General features: G+C 40.3%; 1 protein-coding gene across 4 annotated transcripts; it reads right to left on the bottom strand.

Annotated features, from left to right (window-relative positions):
• On the bottom strand, window positions 1-19,442 carry LOC132707425 (protein cycle). Of its 4 annotated transcripts, none has more exons than XM_060679277.1 (10): window positions 19,384-19,442; window positions 18,127-18,261; window positions 12,952-13,008; window positions 4,978-5,215; window positions 4,713-4,923; window positions 4,491-4,655; window positions 3,931-4,429; window positions 3,798-3,871; window positions 2,465-2,719; window positions 1-263 (listed from the first exon to the last, which is right to left on the bottom strand). In XM_060679277.1, the coding sequence occupies exons 1-10, from the start codon at window positions 19,419-19,421 to the stop codon at window positions 79-81; spliced, it is 1,857 nt and encodes a 618-aa protein (XP_060535260.1). In that variant the 5' UTR covers window positions 19,422-19,442; the 3' UTR covers window positions 1-78. The 4 variants fall into 4 exon arrangements, with proteins under 4 accessions (XP_060535260.1, XP_060535261.1, XP_060535259.1 ...); XM_060679278.1 differs by lacking the exon at window positions 19,384-19,442 and adding an exon at window positions 19,156-19,359; XM_060679276.1 differs by lacking the exon at window positions 19,384-19,442 and adding an exon at window positions 18,407-19,109.

Here is a 19,442-nt window from a genome sequence, read left to right as displayed (position 1 = left end):
TACTACGTTTATTGGAGCTACGCTACGAAATAAATACACTTAAACGGATATAAGGTCAATAAATATGGCGGGGCTGGGTCAAGGGAGGGGCCACGGGAGGCCGGAGAAGTCGACGGGGCCGCCGAGCCCCGCGTCCGCCTCCAGCAGGCTCATGATGACGGCCATCGCGGCCTCGTCGTTGCCGTCGCCAGAGGGCGCAGCCGACTCCCGCACCGCGTCCTCCATGATCCTGATGATGCCGTTAGGGTCGGGACCGGAGTCGCCTGCAACCGAATGGAGGCGCTGCAATACGTTCCGACGGGCGCACATACGACAAAACGACACAGCCAGTAAAATTCTATTGGTATGGTCTGTTTATAGATATAAAAATATTTATTTGACTCTCGTTGAACGTGGTGCCAGCGAGCAAGCATCTTTAGAAGAAACGGCCACATTGATGAAAATTCCAACATCAACTGTATGGAAAATTGTGAATAATCCCGTTTCAGCGAGGAAAAAAAGAAGCGATGCTGACATGTTCTCGAGTGTAGATGGAAGTGATCTAGATATAATACGGCGTAAAATTTACCAGTTATACGAGGAACAAAGCGTGCCTACATTAGATATCTTAATTAGGCGGCTTGAAAAAGGTGAAACCGGTGTTAAATGTGGCAGAAGGACCTTATGGAAGTGTATTCAACACACGGGTTTTATATTTAAAAAAATTGACAAAAGGCAAGTTTTAATGGAATATTTTAGAACTCGGAAAGGGCGACTGGAATATCTAGAAAAAATTAGGATTTACAGAGAAAAACAAAGGCCAATTATTTCCTTGGTTGATACCCGGTTCGAGACTTATGATACCCCGGAAAAGGGTTGGGTTGATTCAACTGATAAGTGTAAAACAAACGAGCCATCAAAAAGAGGTAAAAGAATAACTATTTTGCATGCTGGCTCTAAAGATGGTTGGATTCCAAATGGACTTTCTCTGTTTGCGAAAAATATTAAAGATTCTTCTCTGGATTACCATGAAGACACCACCGCTGATTTATTTGAAAGTTGGTTTAAAGACAAACTAGTTCCAAACATTCCTCCTAATAGCGTCATTGTAATGGACAATCATCACAGTAGACCGTTGACTAAAACCCCTTCCTCATATGACACAAAAGCAACAATCCAAAATTACTTGTATAATAACAACATTTATTTTTACGAAGATTATACCAAAAAGCAATTAATTGAGGTTCTACAAAGCTACAAAAGGAGATGAGATAATTATGCAAAAAATCTAAGGCATACAGTTTTAAGGCTTCCACCTTACCACTGTATATTTAATCCCATTGAACATGTTTGGCACCAACTGAAATCTGCCATTCGTCGTAACAATGTTTTTCCCCGTGTTAACTCCAATGTCCTCAAACTTATAGAAACCGAAGTTTTTAACATCCCTCCAAAAAGTTGGGCAAATTCTGTTACACATATAGAAAAAGCAGAACACTCGTATATCCATATTGCAAATAATATAGAACAAATAATAATTAGAACAGGCGATGATAGCGATAGTGATACTGATATATTACGTAATTAATTTTGAGTAATTTAAGTAGGTAATAAAAATAATTTGAAACTTCATTTCAGATTTAAACATAAATACAAAGATAAATAAATAAATATTGTTTAGTATCTTTCCTAACAAGACCCCAAATAATTAAATTCTAAGCAAAGTACGGACCTGTTCGGCCATATTTTATTCTTACAGCTTGCCCGGGTCTTTCCTTAATTCGTATCAGTTAGACACTTTCTTATATCTATGAACAGACTTTAACTTTCCACTATACGGAGGTACGAAGATTAAAAACACGATAATTTTGTTGATACAAGGTGTCCCCCCGACACCAACTTTGTTATTATAAATGGAACACCCTCTATATTTCGACATTTTTGGAATCCTTGGTTAGTTCGTTAATTCGGTCCATAAAGTTTAGTTAAAACTGTTCCTCTTTAAATGCTCGTTTCATCTGGCATCAAAACAACAAAGAAATATAAAAATATTTACCTATGTAGTTGGCCATGACATCGCAGAAAGCTGGTTTTACGTCGATATCTAATGGTTTATTACGGTTCTAGTTACTATAAAGCCCGAAGACACCGATTGAAAGATATTAACACGAAAAGGTAAGTGTTTATATCAAAAAATGATATTTGCAGTTTTGATACGGTTTTAGGTACGATATGTGTTGGAAAAGCCGATTTCGACTGGAATCTGTTTGAAATGAGGAAGGAAAACCTGCTGTCAATCCAAGAAAGTGGGTTTTTAAGTAGTCATCTGCAGTTTTGAGAAACAATAGAGTCATATTTGTTGGGAGCTTATAGTTTTTTATTACAAATCCCCAAAATGTAAAAGGTAGCTCTCGTACACGAATGGTTTGCACGTAAACTCCTAATCGAGGATGTAAGGAGGGGAGGATTTCGGGAAAAAACTTACCGGCGTCAGGCGAAACCAATGAGGGGGCGGCGCTGCTGTCGCTGCTGGTGCCGCCGTACGTTTGCTGGTACCCGAACTGGGGCTGCTGCCTGAGGAAGGAATCGCGAGGCTCGGCCGAAACGTCGAACGACGAGACGGCGTCCGGACTGCTGGCCACGCCCCTCTGCGAGTCCAGGACCTGCTCGGCGATCTCCCGTCCTATCTTGCTAGCCTCCACGTGGGTGTTGATTATCCGGTGGATGTCTTTGCCGCCGCCTGAAACGAACGCGTGTCTCGCAAGTGGGCGGGGGACAAACGCGACCAAATGCCAACCTCACCTACACGAGCTACAATTGTAATTGTACGGTACAACCTGTCTACTAACTAACGAATATATGGCGACCGAATGACTACCGGGATAAGTAGTCCCCCACCTAATGGTCAACCGGGTGAAGGAACCATGGAGAAATTGACCTCAAATGCTGAAGAATCACTGTAAAGATCAACGGCATTGAGATGTGGAAGGCGAGGAGAAACCACTGCACACACAACCTAGTTATAGTAAACACACTCTATAAATTACCACCAAGAGATAACGGACGGATAAAGGACGTCATCATAAGAAATCAGATCGATTACATCCTGGTAAATCACAGACACAGAAATAGTTTTACCAGTGTGAACACATATCCGGGCGCCGATATACAAACCGATCACAACCCAGTAATAGAAGACCACAGAACTAAACTAAGTGCACCCAGGTAAAGGAAGTTTTTAACGATCCGAATAAAAAAAAAGAACTACTCAATAACGACAATGACAACAGAAAATCTTGGATAACAGAAAAAGACATGAAAGACCAGAAAACACAAGAACGACATTACAAAATAACAACAACTCAGCAGACTAACACAAAGATAACTATATAGTCACAATCTGTAGAAATACTAACGAACATTTTTAACGATATCCGTAACACAGGAAACATCCGAAGAGATGTTGACGTATATGCTTTATCGATTATGTGAAAGCGTTTTATAAGGTACAGTGTGCAGATCTCATGGGTGAACATGGTATCAAATGAGTCAGTGCTGGGGAGAAAGAACAAGGAGACGGAGGAGAAGAAAACTTGAGCACCTAGGCCATATAATGCGAAAAGACAGCAAATACCACCTTCTCAAAGAAATACTCCAAGGCAAAGTTTACGGTAAAGGAGGACCTTGAAGACGAAGAATATCATGGTTGAAGAATTTAAGATCACGGTTTTCCAAAACAACCTCTGAATTATTCAGATGAGCCAGAATGATCGCTAATATTCGAAACGAATAGGCACTTGAATAAGAAGAAGACTCACCGCTAGCGAAGAAGTCGTCGTTTTCTTGCGGACACGCCTTCTCGAGGCTCGTGTGCGGAGCGAACGAGTCGTTCCTGCAAAAAAAAACACACACTTTTACTCCGTGAGCAAGAGAAGAAGGAGACACGCTCACATGACTAGGCTGTTCTTCGAGATGAGGTACTCGAACTCCTTGGTCCACGGGTTCTTGAACGCCCTCCATTCGCTCTGCAGCCTGACGAAGGCGCCATCTTTCGTCCGGAACCGGTACGGACCGGTGACCAAGTGTGCGGTCGCTTGCAGCGCCATCTTATGGCGGGAAGCCATCGCGTCCATGTCGTCGTGGTGGTAATACTCGTACATGCTGGTGCCGAGCAGCTCCTGGGGCAGGAAACCGAGCACCAAGGTCGCCCTCTGGTCGACGAACAAAAACTTGCCGTCGAGGGTGTGACGCGACACGAACTGAATCGGCCTGACGTTCGTCGCGCCGCCTCGAAGCGGCACGGCCGGCGGCGGCAGCACCCTGCCGATGGCCACCAAACACGACAGACTGCTGGAGTCAGTCTCGGACTCCTCGCGATCGTCGAGGCCCATCTTCGTCGTCGCCCACGACTTCAGGTAGCCGGTACACTGGATCACGGTGTACTTCTTATCTGGAAACATGCGGCGTTCTGGACGCATCCGGCTCGAAGGACCAAATTGCTAATACCGTACCGGAGTTGAGTTTGGACTTTTTTCGGTGATATCCGGTCGTCGTATCGGCTTCCTCCTTGATGTGCGACGCGATTTTGCACTTCATCCGGCAAAAGAACGACCTCCGCGCGCCAGGAGACAGTCTCGACGCGCCCTGAGGAAGATCGGTCTTCACCGGGAGCATTGCTGCGAGGTTATGCGGGATAAAATAAAGTCACCGGTATTTTGCGCGATTTAACTCACTCTTGGCGTCGATCAGACGTTCCCTGGGGCTCATATCGGACGCGGAGAGTTGTTCCTTGACCTTGGCCACGTCTTTCGGATGCAACACGTCGAAGAGGCTCTGACCGAGCAGCTCGCCTTGCGTGTAGCTGAGCACTTTCGACACCGACTCGGACACGTAGAGCAGCCTGCCCCTGTCGCACCCGACGACGAACAAAAACCCGTCAGCCACCTGGAAAATCGAGAACGTCTTCTCCGAAGAGCAGCGGAATCGAGACAAGCGCACCTGCAGGATCAGGTGCTTCAGCTCCTGGTCGGAAAGGAAGGACGGCTTGTAATGGCCCTCGGTGTACGAATGGACCGCCCCCCTTATAGTTTTGAGGTGCTGCACGGCCATCCTGAGCACGGTGAGCTTGTCCAGCTTCCTGGACATCGCGTGGCACATGGGGATCATCGCTGACAGCTCGGTGATGTAGGTGTTCATTTTGTCCCGTCTGCGTTTCTCGATCTCGCTGTGGTTTTGCCTAGAACGACCCCGTATAATTTGTCTGCCGGTCGGCCTCTAAAGCGACGCGGATTTTTTCGACCCAGTTGCACGCGTAAGCGGCGGGCGATATTTATTAATGACAAGAAAAATTATTATAAATAAACATCGTCGATAAGTCGATGGTATTTAGAAAGCGCACCAAGGGTTCGGCCGTGAACGCTGGGATAGAGTTGTCAAAACTGTATGGTTGGACCCCAAGAGTCTTTATGTTATCAAGAGCATAATAATCTGGCGTCATTGTGACCTACAAACTACATTTGGTGCCCAGTGTGATTTCTGTATACTGATGGCTTCGTCTATTGACATGGGATAGGAAAGTTCAAGCCCCCCTTCGTCGTGGTTCCAGATAATGAAGGTATCGTCATATCGAATATTTTCTTCTTCAAACCAGTTCACGAAAGTGTTGTTAACTTATGGACAGTAAATCACCACGAGTTCTTTGCTTGTTTTGTCTTGATGTATGAGCTGCTGGTATTCTGCATTCCGCGTGATATCGGAAGAAGCTACTGTACTAGATTGTAAGTCGGAGGCACAAAAAATGTTTGCTTCCTATTCTAATTTGTTTCGTGTAATGTTTTTTCGCACTTCTGATGGTTCCCTACGTTATTTAATAATAAAAACAATATTGAAAATTTTTACAATTTTTAATTTCTATTTTAAAAATATTCTCTTAAATCAATCTGTTTGGTTTAAAACTATTTCGCACTTCTGATAGTTCCCCATAATCCGACCATAATATAACAACCGTTTCTTAATGAAATTTTATTCCTTTTTTCAATCAACACTTTTTTCATCTCTTTACTGTTATTATTACGCGAACATGTAACGCTGGTGGGAAATCTAATGGTGACTGGTTCTTCGCCTTGCGCCGATGCAAATCGGGGCTCCGTTAGAGGAGCTTTTATTTATAATATTTACATATTTGCGAGAAGGTTGCTGCTGCCACACCAAAGACCACGCCCAGACAGTTACCGTTAAGCCTTATACGGGACGTCCAGTGAAGTAACAACAGGTGAAATTAGACACAATTCGTTGGCGAGTACAAAAGCGCCATCTAGATTATTAATTTCTTAGTTTTTGGGAGACTCGTAGCCAGTGACATTGGACCGTCCTGAAAAGATTTTCAGCGATGTTGCCGGTTCTTCGAAAAAGTAGCATCAACTTTGATATATTCAACCCGTATATTATTGGATTATTAATTGTTTCCGTTAAGTTTTTTTCAAAACGTGACTTCCATTAAATGTTTATGACGGCAGAGGGCTGCAGTTTACGAATTTCTCGGTGCAGGAGTTTTGTGTTCGATTTTACCGGTGCAAAGGAAAATAACGGAAATGTCACTTTTTTAAATGGCACGCCGTGTATTTATCAACTATTCTGGAAAATGTGAACAAGATTCAAGCGAACGACGAATCTGGTTTCGCGATGGACTAGGAACTAGAGAAGCCTCGTTTGCACTGTCAGTGCTTCTGCAGAAGTGTAGAGACCAGAGGAACGAAGCGTACATGTGTCTACACTACACTCCCAAGATTTTAAAATTATCCAGGGTGCGAGATGCTTCACTTTACCACGTCAGCTTCGTTTCCGACGGATCCGAGCCACTTCGGACATTTCCGGGATTTTACCGCACCGGTTTGGGAGCGATCGGATGTTTTCGGATATTTTACCGCACGGTGACTCCAAAAAAATGTGGCAACATGTAAATAGTAAACTAGATCGTAGCATGAAAAACAGGCAAATAAATGAAATATTAATAAGTAAAAAACCGAATGGCAATGATCTTGAAAAGGCAAACTATTTATGTAAACTGAATGAAAGTGTGACTCCTCCAATAATACACCATCAAATACCAGATATACCATATAACCCGAATACAATGTTTCTAGCACCAACAAATGAGACAGAAGTTTATCATAATTAAGTCAGCTGCTCCGTTCATAACCCCCATAATAAATAATACCATGGCGGAAGGTACTTGTCCATATCAATTCAAGACAGCTGTAATTGGTCCAGTTTATAAGCAAGGTCAGAGAAATTCGGTGAACAACTATCATCCGATTGTGTTAATTCCAAATCTGGCTAGGATTTTTTAAAAAAAATATTTTTGTCAGATTATACAACTTCCTTAATAAGCACAACATATTAAGTTTAAGGCAATTTGGTTTCCTCAAGAAGAAAGGCACAGATAATGCTACCAGCATTTGTGACAAAGGCTTTTGATGATCACGTTATACTAGTGTCCAAATTGCAGAATATGGGAATAAGGGGTGTAAATTGATAGCAATCTGAAAGATAGACGCCAAGTTGTAAGGGTAAATGGTACTAAAAGTCAGCAAGTTAAAACAAATGTTGGAGTGCCTCAGGGCTCAATACTTGGACCAATATTGTTCATCTTATATATAAATGATGATACTGCAGCACCAATGAAAGCCAAATCATGGCCCGAACTTTCAACAACTCTGGATATTATATACTCCTGGCTCTATCAAAATAAATTGGTACTCAACACAGACCAGTCTGTTTTTGTCTCTAATGATGATTAATTGTAATGATCAATTGTAAAAGTTAAGTAAACAACATAAGATTTTAAAATTGTGTTAATTCCGTTGTGCGTACACAGTTAAACAGAGACAAGAATAGCAAAACCGGCAAAATGGCAACTACTAAATATTTTGTTTGAATGGTACGAAATTTAGTAATCTGATAACCTATTATTATTTTTAATTTGTTAAATTGTGATTAAATGGCGATAATGTTCTTGGTTGAAGAACATAAGAGACTGGACTGGTTTGGACTCACACGCATGAAGGAGAGCACAAAATAGAGAGGAATTCGCCATAATTGTTGCCGATTCTCATTGAATGAAGAAGATTCTGGAAGACCGTTAAAAACCCTTTCAAACAACTTCATATTAATGGTGCCGAAAGTTTTTGTATAAAAATCACGTCTTACCGAATAGATAGATGGATGGATATTTATTAACTTCACATACAGTTAAATAATACAATTAAAAAAAAAACATCCGGTCGTGTACAATATGGTTTTTTAACAAAGTACTGCTTAAGTGATAATTAAGTCTTAGGAGGGCTGCCTTTACATTTCGGCATTTTCTTAAACAACATTTTCATAGGCAAGTTTGACATTTGAGGTTAGATTTACTCAGTTAAATTTTGGCGAAAGAGATATGTTGACAGGTGAAGAATCATGGATATGGGCCTAAAAGTAAGCAGCAGTCGACTGCGTGGGTCTTTCAGAATGAGACAAAGCCCACAAAAGTTGATCCACGACGATCAGTGCAAACGAAGAACTTTTCGAGCATTAAAAACGTTGGTATGATGAGCCATCCACCATATAGTCCTGATTTAGCACCTAATGACTTCTTTTTATTCCCTTACATTAAGAATAAATTACGTGAGCAATGATTCTTGCCAACAGAAAAAGCGATTGATGCGTTTTGAGAGTACCCGACTCGATGTGGAAAAAGTGCTTTCGATGATTGGTTTCACCGAATGCAAATCATGTGGGTGAATATTAATAATAATAAAGTCATTTTTGTTGGTAGCTTATAGTTTTTTATTACAAATACCGAAATATATAAGGTGGCCTTCGTATTATATTCAATCTCGCAAAGCTGGGTACAATCGATACGATTCAATTTCATTTTTTGAGTTTGATATGGTCTGTTCATAGATATAAGAAAGTGACCAATTGTTTTTGAACGGGATTATCCAAAGGTGGTCATTAACATACAATGCAACAAGATCATTACCTAAAGTTTCGGAATTTACATTCACGTAAAATTGTGGTCCTTAATAGAAAATAATTTAATACCTACCTGTGTTTAATATTCTTTGGTTTGGTATACTACTTAGTTTAAGTTTATTAGTAATCATTCTTATTTCGTGTGTAATACAGCGTGTGTTGAATCGAGATACTCCCGCCCAAATGTAGAAAACACTATTCTATTGAGACTAAGGAAGTTATAAGCAATGTTTATTTGACTCTCATTAAACGTGGTGCCAGCAAGCAAGGATCTTTAGAAGAAACGGCCATATTGACGAAAACTCCAACATCAATTGTATGGAAAATTGTGAATAATCCCATTTCAACGAGGAAAAAAAGAAGCGATGCTGACATTTTCTCGAGTGTAGATGAAAGTGATCAAGATATAATACGGCGTTAAATTTACCAGTTATACGAGGAACAAATAGTGTCTACATTAGATATCTTAATTAGGAGGCTTGAAAAAAATGAAACCGGTGTTAAATGTAGCAGAACTACCTTATGGAAGTGTATTCAACACATGGGTTTTAGATTTAAAAAAATTGACAAAGGCAAGTTTTAATGGAATGTTTTAGAATTCGGAAATGGCGACTGGAATATCTAGAAAAAATTAAGATTTACAGAGAACAACAAAGGAAAATTATTTACTTGGATGAAACCTGGTTGAGACAACTGGGTTGACTCAACTGATAAGTGTAAAACAAACGCGCCATCAAAAAGAGGTAAAAGAATAACTATTTTGCATGCTGGCTGGCTGGATGGTTGGATTCCAAATGGACTTTCTCTGTCTGCGAAAAATATTAAAGATTCTTCTCTATATTACCACGAAGACACCACCGCTGATTTATTTGAAAGTTGGTTTAAAAACAAACTAGTTCCAAACATTCCTCCTAATAGCGTCATTGTAATGGACAATGCAAGTTATCACAGTTGACTAAAACCCTTTCCTCATGTGACACAAAAGCAACAATCCAAAACTACATGTATAATAACGACATTTATTTTCACGAAGATTATACCCAAAAGCAATTAATTGAAATTCTACAAAGCTTGAACCTACAAAAGGAATACGTCTGTGATTATGCAAAAAATCTAGGGCATACAGTTTTTAAGCTTCCGGCTCACCACTGTATATTTAATCCCATTGAACATGTTTGGCACCAACTGAAATCTGCCATTCGTCGTAACAATGTTTTTCCCCGTGTTAACTCCAATGTCCTCAAACCTATAGAAACCGAAGTTTTTAACATCCCTCCACAAAGTTAGGCAAATTCTGTTAAATATATAGAAAAAGCAGAACAAACGTATATCCATATTGCAAATAATATAAAACAAATAATAATTAGAACAGGCGATGACAGCGATAGTGATATATTATGTGAATAATTTTAAGTAATTTAATTAGGTAATAAAAATAATTTGTAATTTTATTTTAGATTTAAACATAAATACATAGAAAAATTAATAAATATTGTTTAGTATCTTTCCTATCAAAACCCCAAATAATTAAATTCTAAGCAAAGTACGGACCTGTTCGGCCATATTTCATTCTTACAGCTTGCCAGGGTCTTTCCTTAATTCGTACAAGTTAGTCACTTTCTTATATCTATGAACAGACCAACAAAAGCGACGAAAACGTGGCAGCCATTCTCAGGTTAACAATTTAAAAATAAAAACTACAACGCACGCTCGTGAATGAACATCAATATCATAAAATGGATTTAAAAGCGATCAAAAAGACGTCGGGATTGTATTACACACAACGGCACTAACAACAATTACTCAAAACAGTCCGACTTAAAAAAGAAAAACAAATTATGCCGACATCTTAAAATAGAAAACCACAGTTTAAATGACCAGCAACCATTGGTTAGCATTACGGCTGTCCGAGCTACGGAACCAGAGAATCACCACAGGCTTTACATACCAAAGAATAAATTATGAAGGAAAGAATCGACTACAGGGAAAATACGGTGGAACTTAGGGCACAGTTAACAAAACATAGTGGTTACAATACGAATGAGAATTTTAAAAAGATTATGAAAGTGAATGGCAAAAAACAACATTACAGGGCCACTATCCTGAAATTATCAGGGGTGATGGTTTTTTTTATATTTTTGATGCAATAAATAAGTATAAATACTACTAAGATCGTCCACATCTTTGCTATGATTGATGCAATTATCACAGAGATTAATGTAACACATCTCCAGGGGTTTCCTTTTAAAGGTGTTCTTTTCGGTTACAAAAACAACTCGATCGTTAGATACAATTTAATGGTTAGTACCATTGACGTGTGAACTAAGGCTGGTTTGGTTTTGGGCTTATGTTTGTTGTCACTTTTGTGTACTATTATTCTTTTTTTTTTATTTTTCCGCCGTCTGCCCTATATATAGTACATCACATTCACATTTCAGACCATATATCACGTTCCTTGTTTGTTGCATGGCGGTTGTATCCTTCAGGCAAGAGTAGAATATCTTCCGCTATGACCTCCACTGGTCGACCAATCGACTCCTGCCCCATCTAACTAACCAACCAGCCTTTCTTTAATAATTTTAGGTGCTAACTAATACGAGATTAGCGAAAACATTTCCCGGCCTGACATAGATGCAGCTCCAGTATCACGATAAAACTTCGTCTTCTTTTAAATATATATCTTAGTAGGCTGCGAAAAAAAAATTGAAGTCTCGCGTCAAATCGTTTTTTATTGACAGCATTTTAAACAAGCCGTGTCATTTTGGTATATATAAGGTTAGTGCAAGATGGGTTCCTAAAAACCTTTCGTCTATTCAAAAACAACGCCGTGTCGAGTGTGCGCGGTCTTTTTTGGAACTCTGTGGGTCGGAACCGAAGCTTGTGATAGAAACTATTGTGACGGGAGATGAAACTATGGTTCTCTATTATGACTCTTTATCGAAAAAATAATCAATGGAGTGGCGTCGTAAGGATGAAGCACCTCCAAGAAAATTCAGAGTCTGCCAATCAACTAAAAAGGTGATGGCCACGATCTTTTGGGATTGCGAAGGAATTCTTTTGATAGATTTTAAAGAAACTAATACCACTGTCAATTGTAAATATTACGCAACATTATTACATAAATTGCAAGACTGCATACGTGTAAAACGTCAAGGAAAACTAAGCAGAGGCGTGCGTCTTTCCCATATGGGTTTCAACAGATAAATCATCCTCCCTATAGTCCAGATATGGCCCCCAGCGACTAATATTTGTTTGGATATTAGGACTTACGTGGACGGCGGTTTAACGACGAAGGTGAGTTAAAAGAGGCTGTTTAAGCTCATTTCGCAGACAAACCAAAAGAGTATTTTTTAAAGGGATTTAGTTGTTAATAAAGAGATGTAATACTTAACTTTGTTCCTTTCATATTCAGGCCGGGAAATTTTGGCGCTGCCTTCGTATATATATATCAAATACTAAAAAAATGTCCTGTGGTGTATTGCTGGATAGTTCGTGCAGGGGAGTTTAAAATACTGCCTTTAGAGTGTATATACATAATAGAAGTTTGTTTATTGGCATATAAAAATAAAAATACCTTACAAAGAAACGGAGATTTCCACGACTATGATACACGTAACAAAGATTGTTTCTCCATAAAAAAAAATAGACACGAAATTTTAAGAAATATTTTGCGAACATCGATATTAGAGTCTACAATAGACTGTCCCCACAGCTAAAGAGCAGTAGTAATGTAAACACTTTTAAATCCAAACTAAAGCTTTCCTGTTAGAATACTCTTTTTATAATTTAAACGATTATTTTACCTTTTAATGTTTGTCATCACAGTATTGTTGTGCTTTGTCATATATTTCTATTATATAATTTTTTTATGTAATTTTCTGCCTCATTTGCATGATCTATATTTACCTACTTGACGATGTGCGATAATAACGATATTATTATTATTATACTTACTTCTTGTTCTCGTCGGTCTTCGTCGACTTCGCGTCGTCGTCGTCGAGGTCGCTGGCGCTGAAAAACACCCCCACGTTATACATCCCCGGCTCGAATCCCATTTAAGTTTGAGGAGGTGGAGGAGCGGGAGGAGGCGCCCTCGCGGGATTCCCACCTTTGAGGCAACTTTGCCGTCAAATAGGACCCAATTAAACCCGTTCAAGACGGATGTGTTTCCTTGCCCGTAACTTGCCGATTGTCTCGCCTGATGTTACCATAGGGATGAAGAGCGAAACGTTTTCGCGAAGCCCCGCGAACGCGCGCGTGTGTTCGCCGCCGCCGCCCGCGATAATTACGCGACGAAACAAAAACGCGCGCTGCCACAATGGCGGCGAAACAATTGCCGCCAAATTGGCTGCCGCGCGCTGATCGTTTATCGTCGAATAAACGTTTTTCTTATTCTCCAGACAGAGCGCGGAAACGCGACGGAAAATCCGGGCTTGGAGACGTCACGTTGACGTCGTAAAATTTCCCTACGAAAAACTTCGTGTTCGGGTGATAACGTTGACGTTTGGCCTGTCTACGTCGCGAACGCGTCGCCTCGAAGTAGTTCGCGTCGCAAGATTCGCATTTAAATCACCAAACGCGCGATAACATCAAATTGAAGTCTATGACTAAATTGACCTACGTACGGGGCGTTCAAGTTATAAATCTTACGTTTCGACCGCCCACGTCGCATTGGCGTCGTAACATTCACGTCGCAGCTATCACGTCGCAATCGCGTCGCCTGGAAGTCGTTCGCGTCGCAAGGTTCCCATTTAAATAACTTACGTCGCGTTCAAGTCAAAAAGCTGACGTTTCGATCCCTTACGTCGCGTTTACGTCGTAAAATTTACCTTTCAGCTATCTACGTCGCAAGATACGAATTTAAATCGTCAAACTCGTGATAATTGCTCGTTTGAGCAATATTTCAGTGATCTACTAGTATGACCTATTGTTCAAGTCAAAAAACAGACGTTTCGATCGCCTACGTCGTATTAAGGTCACAAAATTCACCTTTTCCGCTTTTAAATCATAACGTGCTCCTTGGAGCTATATTTCATTCATCTATGATAAGAATGATATGCCTACGCGGTATTCAAGACATAAAAATGACGTTCCGATCGCCTATGTCGCATTTACGTAATAAAATTCACCTTTGATGAGCTTAAACTCATGTTTCAATTGTGGAAGCTAGATTAAAAGTGTAACCTACGATAAGATTGATATTCTTACACAGTATTCAAGGCACAGAACTGACGTTTCGATCGCTTGCGTCGCGTTCACGTCGAAAAATTGACGTAGACGCGACGCGTGGCGATTAACGGAAAATGATGGATTTTTCGCGAAGTAAAAGTAGTAACATTGGTATTATACGGTACTCCGCATAACATAACGGTACCGTTATGTGCTGCATAACATTGATTGTACCGTAAACACGGCGTCATTCGACGACAATCTCCGGCGAGAGCCTCCGCGACGTAGTGCATATACAGGTTGTTTTCCAATTGAATGTAATTAATTAAGTGGATGACTTTTGGGTTCATTTTAAAAAGGAAACTTCATACGAGCATATGTCACATATGTCAACATTTTAATTGGCTGTAACTTTTTTGTTTTTAGAGATATCGACGTAAACAAAAACAACACAGTTTTCTGACATATAAGCCTACATAATATTTTTTTAAATAGAACACCCCGCACATTATGTATGCGTTTAATAGAATATCTTATTCCGATTACGCACGTTTTTGAAAAATAATTTCAAAGAGTGCCTTGACTGACAAATGAAAACATAGTTTATGTTTGACATATTAGCAAACAACGTTGATGGGTGAATAATCCTAGACAAATACACGAAATAAAAACCAAAAGGTATGGTCTGTTCACAGATATAAGGAAGTGACCAATTGCTTTTGAATGGGATTATCCAATGGTTGAATATTCTTTGGTTTAGTTAGTCCACAGAGTTGGGCAAATTCTGTTAAACATATAGAAAAGGCAGAACAATCGCATATCCATATTGCAAATAATTAAATAATAATAATAAATAAATATAGAACAAATAATAATTAGAACAGGTGATGATAGCGATAGTGATACTGATATATTATGTGAATAATTTTAAGTAATTTAAGTAGGTAATAAAAATAATTTGGAATTTTATTTTAGATTTAAACATAAATACAAACATAAATAAATAAATATTGTTTACTATCTTTCCTAACAAAACCCCAAATAATTAAATTCTAAGCAAAGTACGGACCTGTTCGGCCATATTTCATTCTTACAGCTTGCCCCGGTCTTTCCTTAATTCGTATCAGTTAGTCACATTCTTATATCTATGAACAGACTTTACCAATCAATTAATGTATGGTGTGGTATCATATTTTGGGTTCGATATTTATAAATCAAAATTTAACTGGAAATCATTATTTGCAACTCCTAGAGCACCGAATAGAACAATATATAAAAGATTTACCCCCAAATATATCTGCGCTGATTATATGGCAGCAAGACGATGCCCCTCCTCAAATGTGGTGCAGGTTAAAAATTTTCTTAACATGGAGATAGATATCCCCGTAAGAAACAGTCCAAACTACTAAATCTGGAGACCTAGGGGGCCATGGTTGACTGTTCTGTAAAAATCAAAACCAGAATAGCGAACAACGCTTATGGAAAGGCTATGTGTTCTCAAGGCGGTATTATGGTGAAGAAATTGGACATGAGAAAACCAATGGGATTCGAGATATGGATATACCGTAGAATGCTAAGGGTAAAATGGACCGATAGAGTGGCGAACAAGGAGATCATGAGAAGAATAAGAAAAGAGAAAGAGGTTGCTATTACAATAGAAAAAAAAACGGATACCTAGGGGAGAGGGGAGAGAAATACCATCTAATTCAATTGATACTCCAAGGAGTGCAGCTATGGCGTCCAATTAAGAAGTAATTTCCAACAATTCCACGCCAAACAACAACAACAAAAAATCGAGAAATGAAATTTCTTTAGAAATATTTGGAGGTTGTGAGAATATATTTTAAAAATTGTACTGAAGTGGCTTTTACTTGATGAAAATCCATTTAAAATAGTTAAATAAGAACAAACGTTGTTCAGATTTTCACATAAATATATTTAAATAACAGCTGTTTCGGAAACACCGTGTCTTTATCAAAATATTTTGCACGGTGTTACCGAAACAGCTGTCATTTAAATATATTTATGTGAAAATCTGAACAACGTTTGTTCTTATTTAACTAGAATAATTTTTATTTCAAGGGAAATCAGTGGCGTACCATCAGTATCTGCCAAAATAGGAGAAGTTTAAAAAGAATGTGGTATACTAAGTTGATGATACAAATTTCATTGAAATATGATATTAAAAAAATGTATTTAATTTTTGAACATTTTAAGACGTTTAGGACAAACGTTCATGTGAAGTTTTCTCCTTAAACGCGAAGAAAATTCCCTGCAGGTTTCAAACGAAACATCCTGTATTATATACGGGATTGGTAAAAAGTACCGGAACATTCAAATCTGCCAAAGCTGAAACGATCAGGTCCAATACGCGGGGGTTCTTGACCGTGCGGAATTCAAAAATGCCAACGGCGACGTTGTCAGATTTATTAATTTTACTTTACACGTCGTAATTACGTTTATTTTCAATGGAACGCCCCATTTATTTTTGTAGCAATGAAAAACTACGAGTTCAAATATAATAATATAAATGAAGTATAATAATATATAATATATAAGTGTGCCGGTAAATGGCTAAGAGAATTATCGCCAAATCTGACAACATTGCTGGCAGCTTTGGTTAGTTAGCAGTTTTGAGCGTTTATCGAAAGTGTTATTTTTCGTATCATTCTATGGATTTAGACTAAAACTTTCATAAATACTAATAAAATCTTTTTTTAATCGATATAAAAATAGTTACTAATCAGTAAGGTTTTTTTTTAATAAATAATTATAATTATTGTATATAACATTATAAATAGGGGATATTGGGCCATGATGGTCAGAAGCTTCGCCAAAATTTGGGTAAATTTAGTTAAATGTTGGTCAAAAATAAATCGACTTGACGGTTAAAAGGCACAAAAAACAATAAAAAACCTTAAGTGATCTTAGGTCAATCAGCAGCCTATTACCTGTGCTTAATAATAAATAATAATAAAAAATTTAGATTAAAATATTTCAACGATACTGGCCTTACTGACTTTTCAAAGGCATTCAAACTAAAGCACTTAGGTCTCACGGATTGATCTGTATCTTTTTCCTAGTCGTATTTAAATAATAGGCAGCGGTTCGTTAGGACTAATATCCGTATATCAGTTACTTCGGGAGTGCCACAGGGATCAATTCTTGGACCTCTATTGTACACATTCGATATGCCTAAGGAAGTCAAACTTTCTCAAATTCTCGTGAGTCAAATGCACTTGTTGCATAACATACTATTACAGACAGAAATTTAATGTCCACTTATTGGAATTACGAAAGTGTCTGTCCTAAAGAAATTAGTATTGTACTAATTATGCATTTTTAGACTCTTATTATTATTATAGCTTGTTGGTTCATTATTATTGTAATGTGGGGTTAACGTTGAGTAGCTGAGATCGGGATCTTAGGCTAGACTTCGCCATTTGGGGTGTGCAACCGTATTAGATTAGAATAATAATTATTATTATTATTTGCATTTATTATTGTATATTGTTATATACAAATATACAGTAGAGAAGAGACGATAAATTAAATATAGTATAATAGATAAATGTAATAGTAATATGGAACAATAGTTATTAAAAGTAAAAATAAAAAGAATAACATTGAATATGAAATATTTTTGAAAGAATTTAATCGAATGTGATTTTACTGAATCGGATATACTATTAAAAATTACGACTACGTTATAAGAAAATGATCTCCGGAACAAAGATAAACGATATCGTGGCAGTGAGAGTCCGCAGGGGTGCCTTAAAGCCACCGACTGAAAATTACGACACTGTGATTTAGCTCGTAAATAAGACTGATTGCAAAACCATAGACGCCAAAAAGTAAAGACCAGTATTATTATTTACGAGACACCCTGTATACGTGTGAAAACTTCTTCGGCGCTACGGGAAATTTGGGGTGGGTGGGGAGCGCGGAGATGCGACTTACTGAGACGACAGCTTCCGCTTCCTCCTGGGGTGGTTGAACGTGCTGTCGACCACGGGCACCTCCATCGTCGAGGTGCACGGGGACGCCGCGACGGAGACGACGCCCGGACAGCACATGTTCGACGAAGACGGGTTCCTGCAACAGACGCGTCGTTTCAAGGGCCGAAAAAAGACGGCGGCCGCCGCGACGCGCGGATTAGATCGATTCCGGAAGACCCCGCGTATAATCCGCGCTCTATAAATAAACCGGGTCTCGGGGGTGGTGTGGGGTGGACACTTACTCCGCGACGGTGGTGAGCTCGTAATAAGTGGGTTGGTACTCTTGGTGGTGGTGGTGCGCGGACGGCTTCAGCTCCTCGAGCGTGATGAACTCGTCGCCGTCGCCGTCGGGAGGCACCTGGAGGAGCCGCGCGTACGGCACCTCCGCGGCGTGGTTCCTCGCTACGATCATGTCGGTGGGGCGCGATCGCGGCGCGGCGCCGTGCGACGTTCGAATGTTCGGCCGCGCGGCCGCCCGCCACCTTTTAAACCGCCGATCGAAGGCGGCGTCGATACGCCGCCGCCGCCGCGATGTTTTTCCCCGCGCGCGGGGACGAAACGCGCGAGGCGGCAACGCCGCGCGCGCGCGTTCGACGGTCAATCAGCGCGCGTCCCCCCGACCCCGCCGCGAAACCGTTACATAACCGTATCCAAGGCGGCCGGGCGTCATCCGACACCCTTAATAATCGAAATCGCCAGCCCCCGGGACGGTTTGGCGCGAGATTAAAGCAACCCGATCGCGACACCTGCGTCTTGCGAGAGAAAAAAAAACCGGTTGCATCAGATGTCCCCCGACTAACAAGACGTTGCCGTTGACGACCGGCCATCGGCCGCCTCCGATTTGTTGCTAATTAATTTTTTCGCGTCAGACGACGGCTTATCAATTAAAATTGCGCTGCGCCGGACGGCGGCATATAATTGACTCCCCGTCCCGCGTTTTTGTTCGGCTGCAAATGCCGGATTAAGCGTGGCGGAAACGAAACGTGTTTACCTGTCGACGACAGCGATTGTTCGGGACGCGTTCTCGTCCCCCCCACACACCCCCGCGGCCTTGCGTAACAATCGCGAAACAACCTTTCGTCGACGGGTGCGATTGACGGGCCGTTTTCGTGGTCCGTGGTCGCGGGCGACGCGGCAACGCGGCCCGCGCGCCCCTAATCGGTTTAAAAAAAATAACGACCGTCCGCTAACGAGCCCGTGGACGAGGGGTGCGACTTACGGCGTGGATGCGGCGCTGCTTGAGGACGTGTCGCTCATCGTGCACTCGTCGTGACGGGT

This window comes from Cylas formicarius, unplaced genomic scaffold (assembly GCF_029955315.1).
Source record: "Cylas formicarius isolate icCylForm1 unplaced genomic scaffold, icCylForm1.1 PGA_scaffold_9__14_contigs__length_23061073, whole genome shotgun sequence".
In the NCBI taxonomy this organism is placed as follows: Eukaryota; Metazoa; Arthropoda; class Insecta; order Coleoptera; family Brentidae; genus Cylas; species Cylas formicarius.
This window is presented reverse-complemented; position numbering and strand designations above follow the sequence as displayed.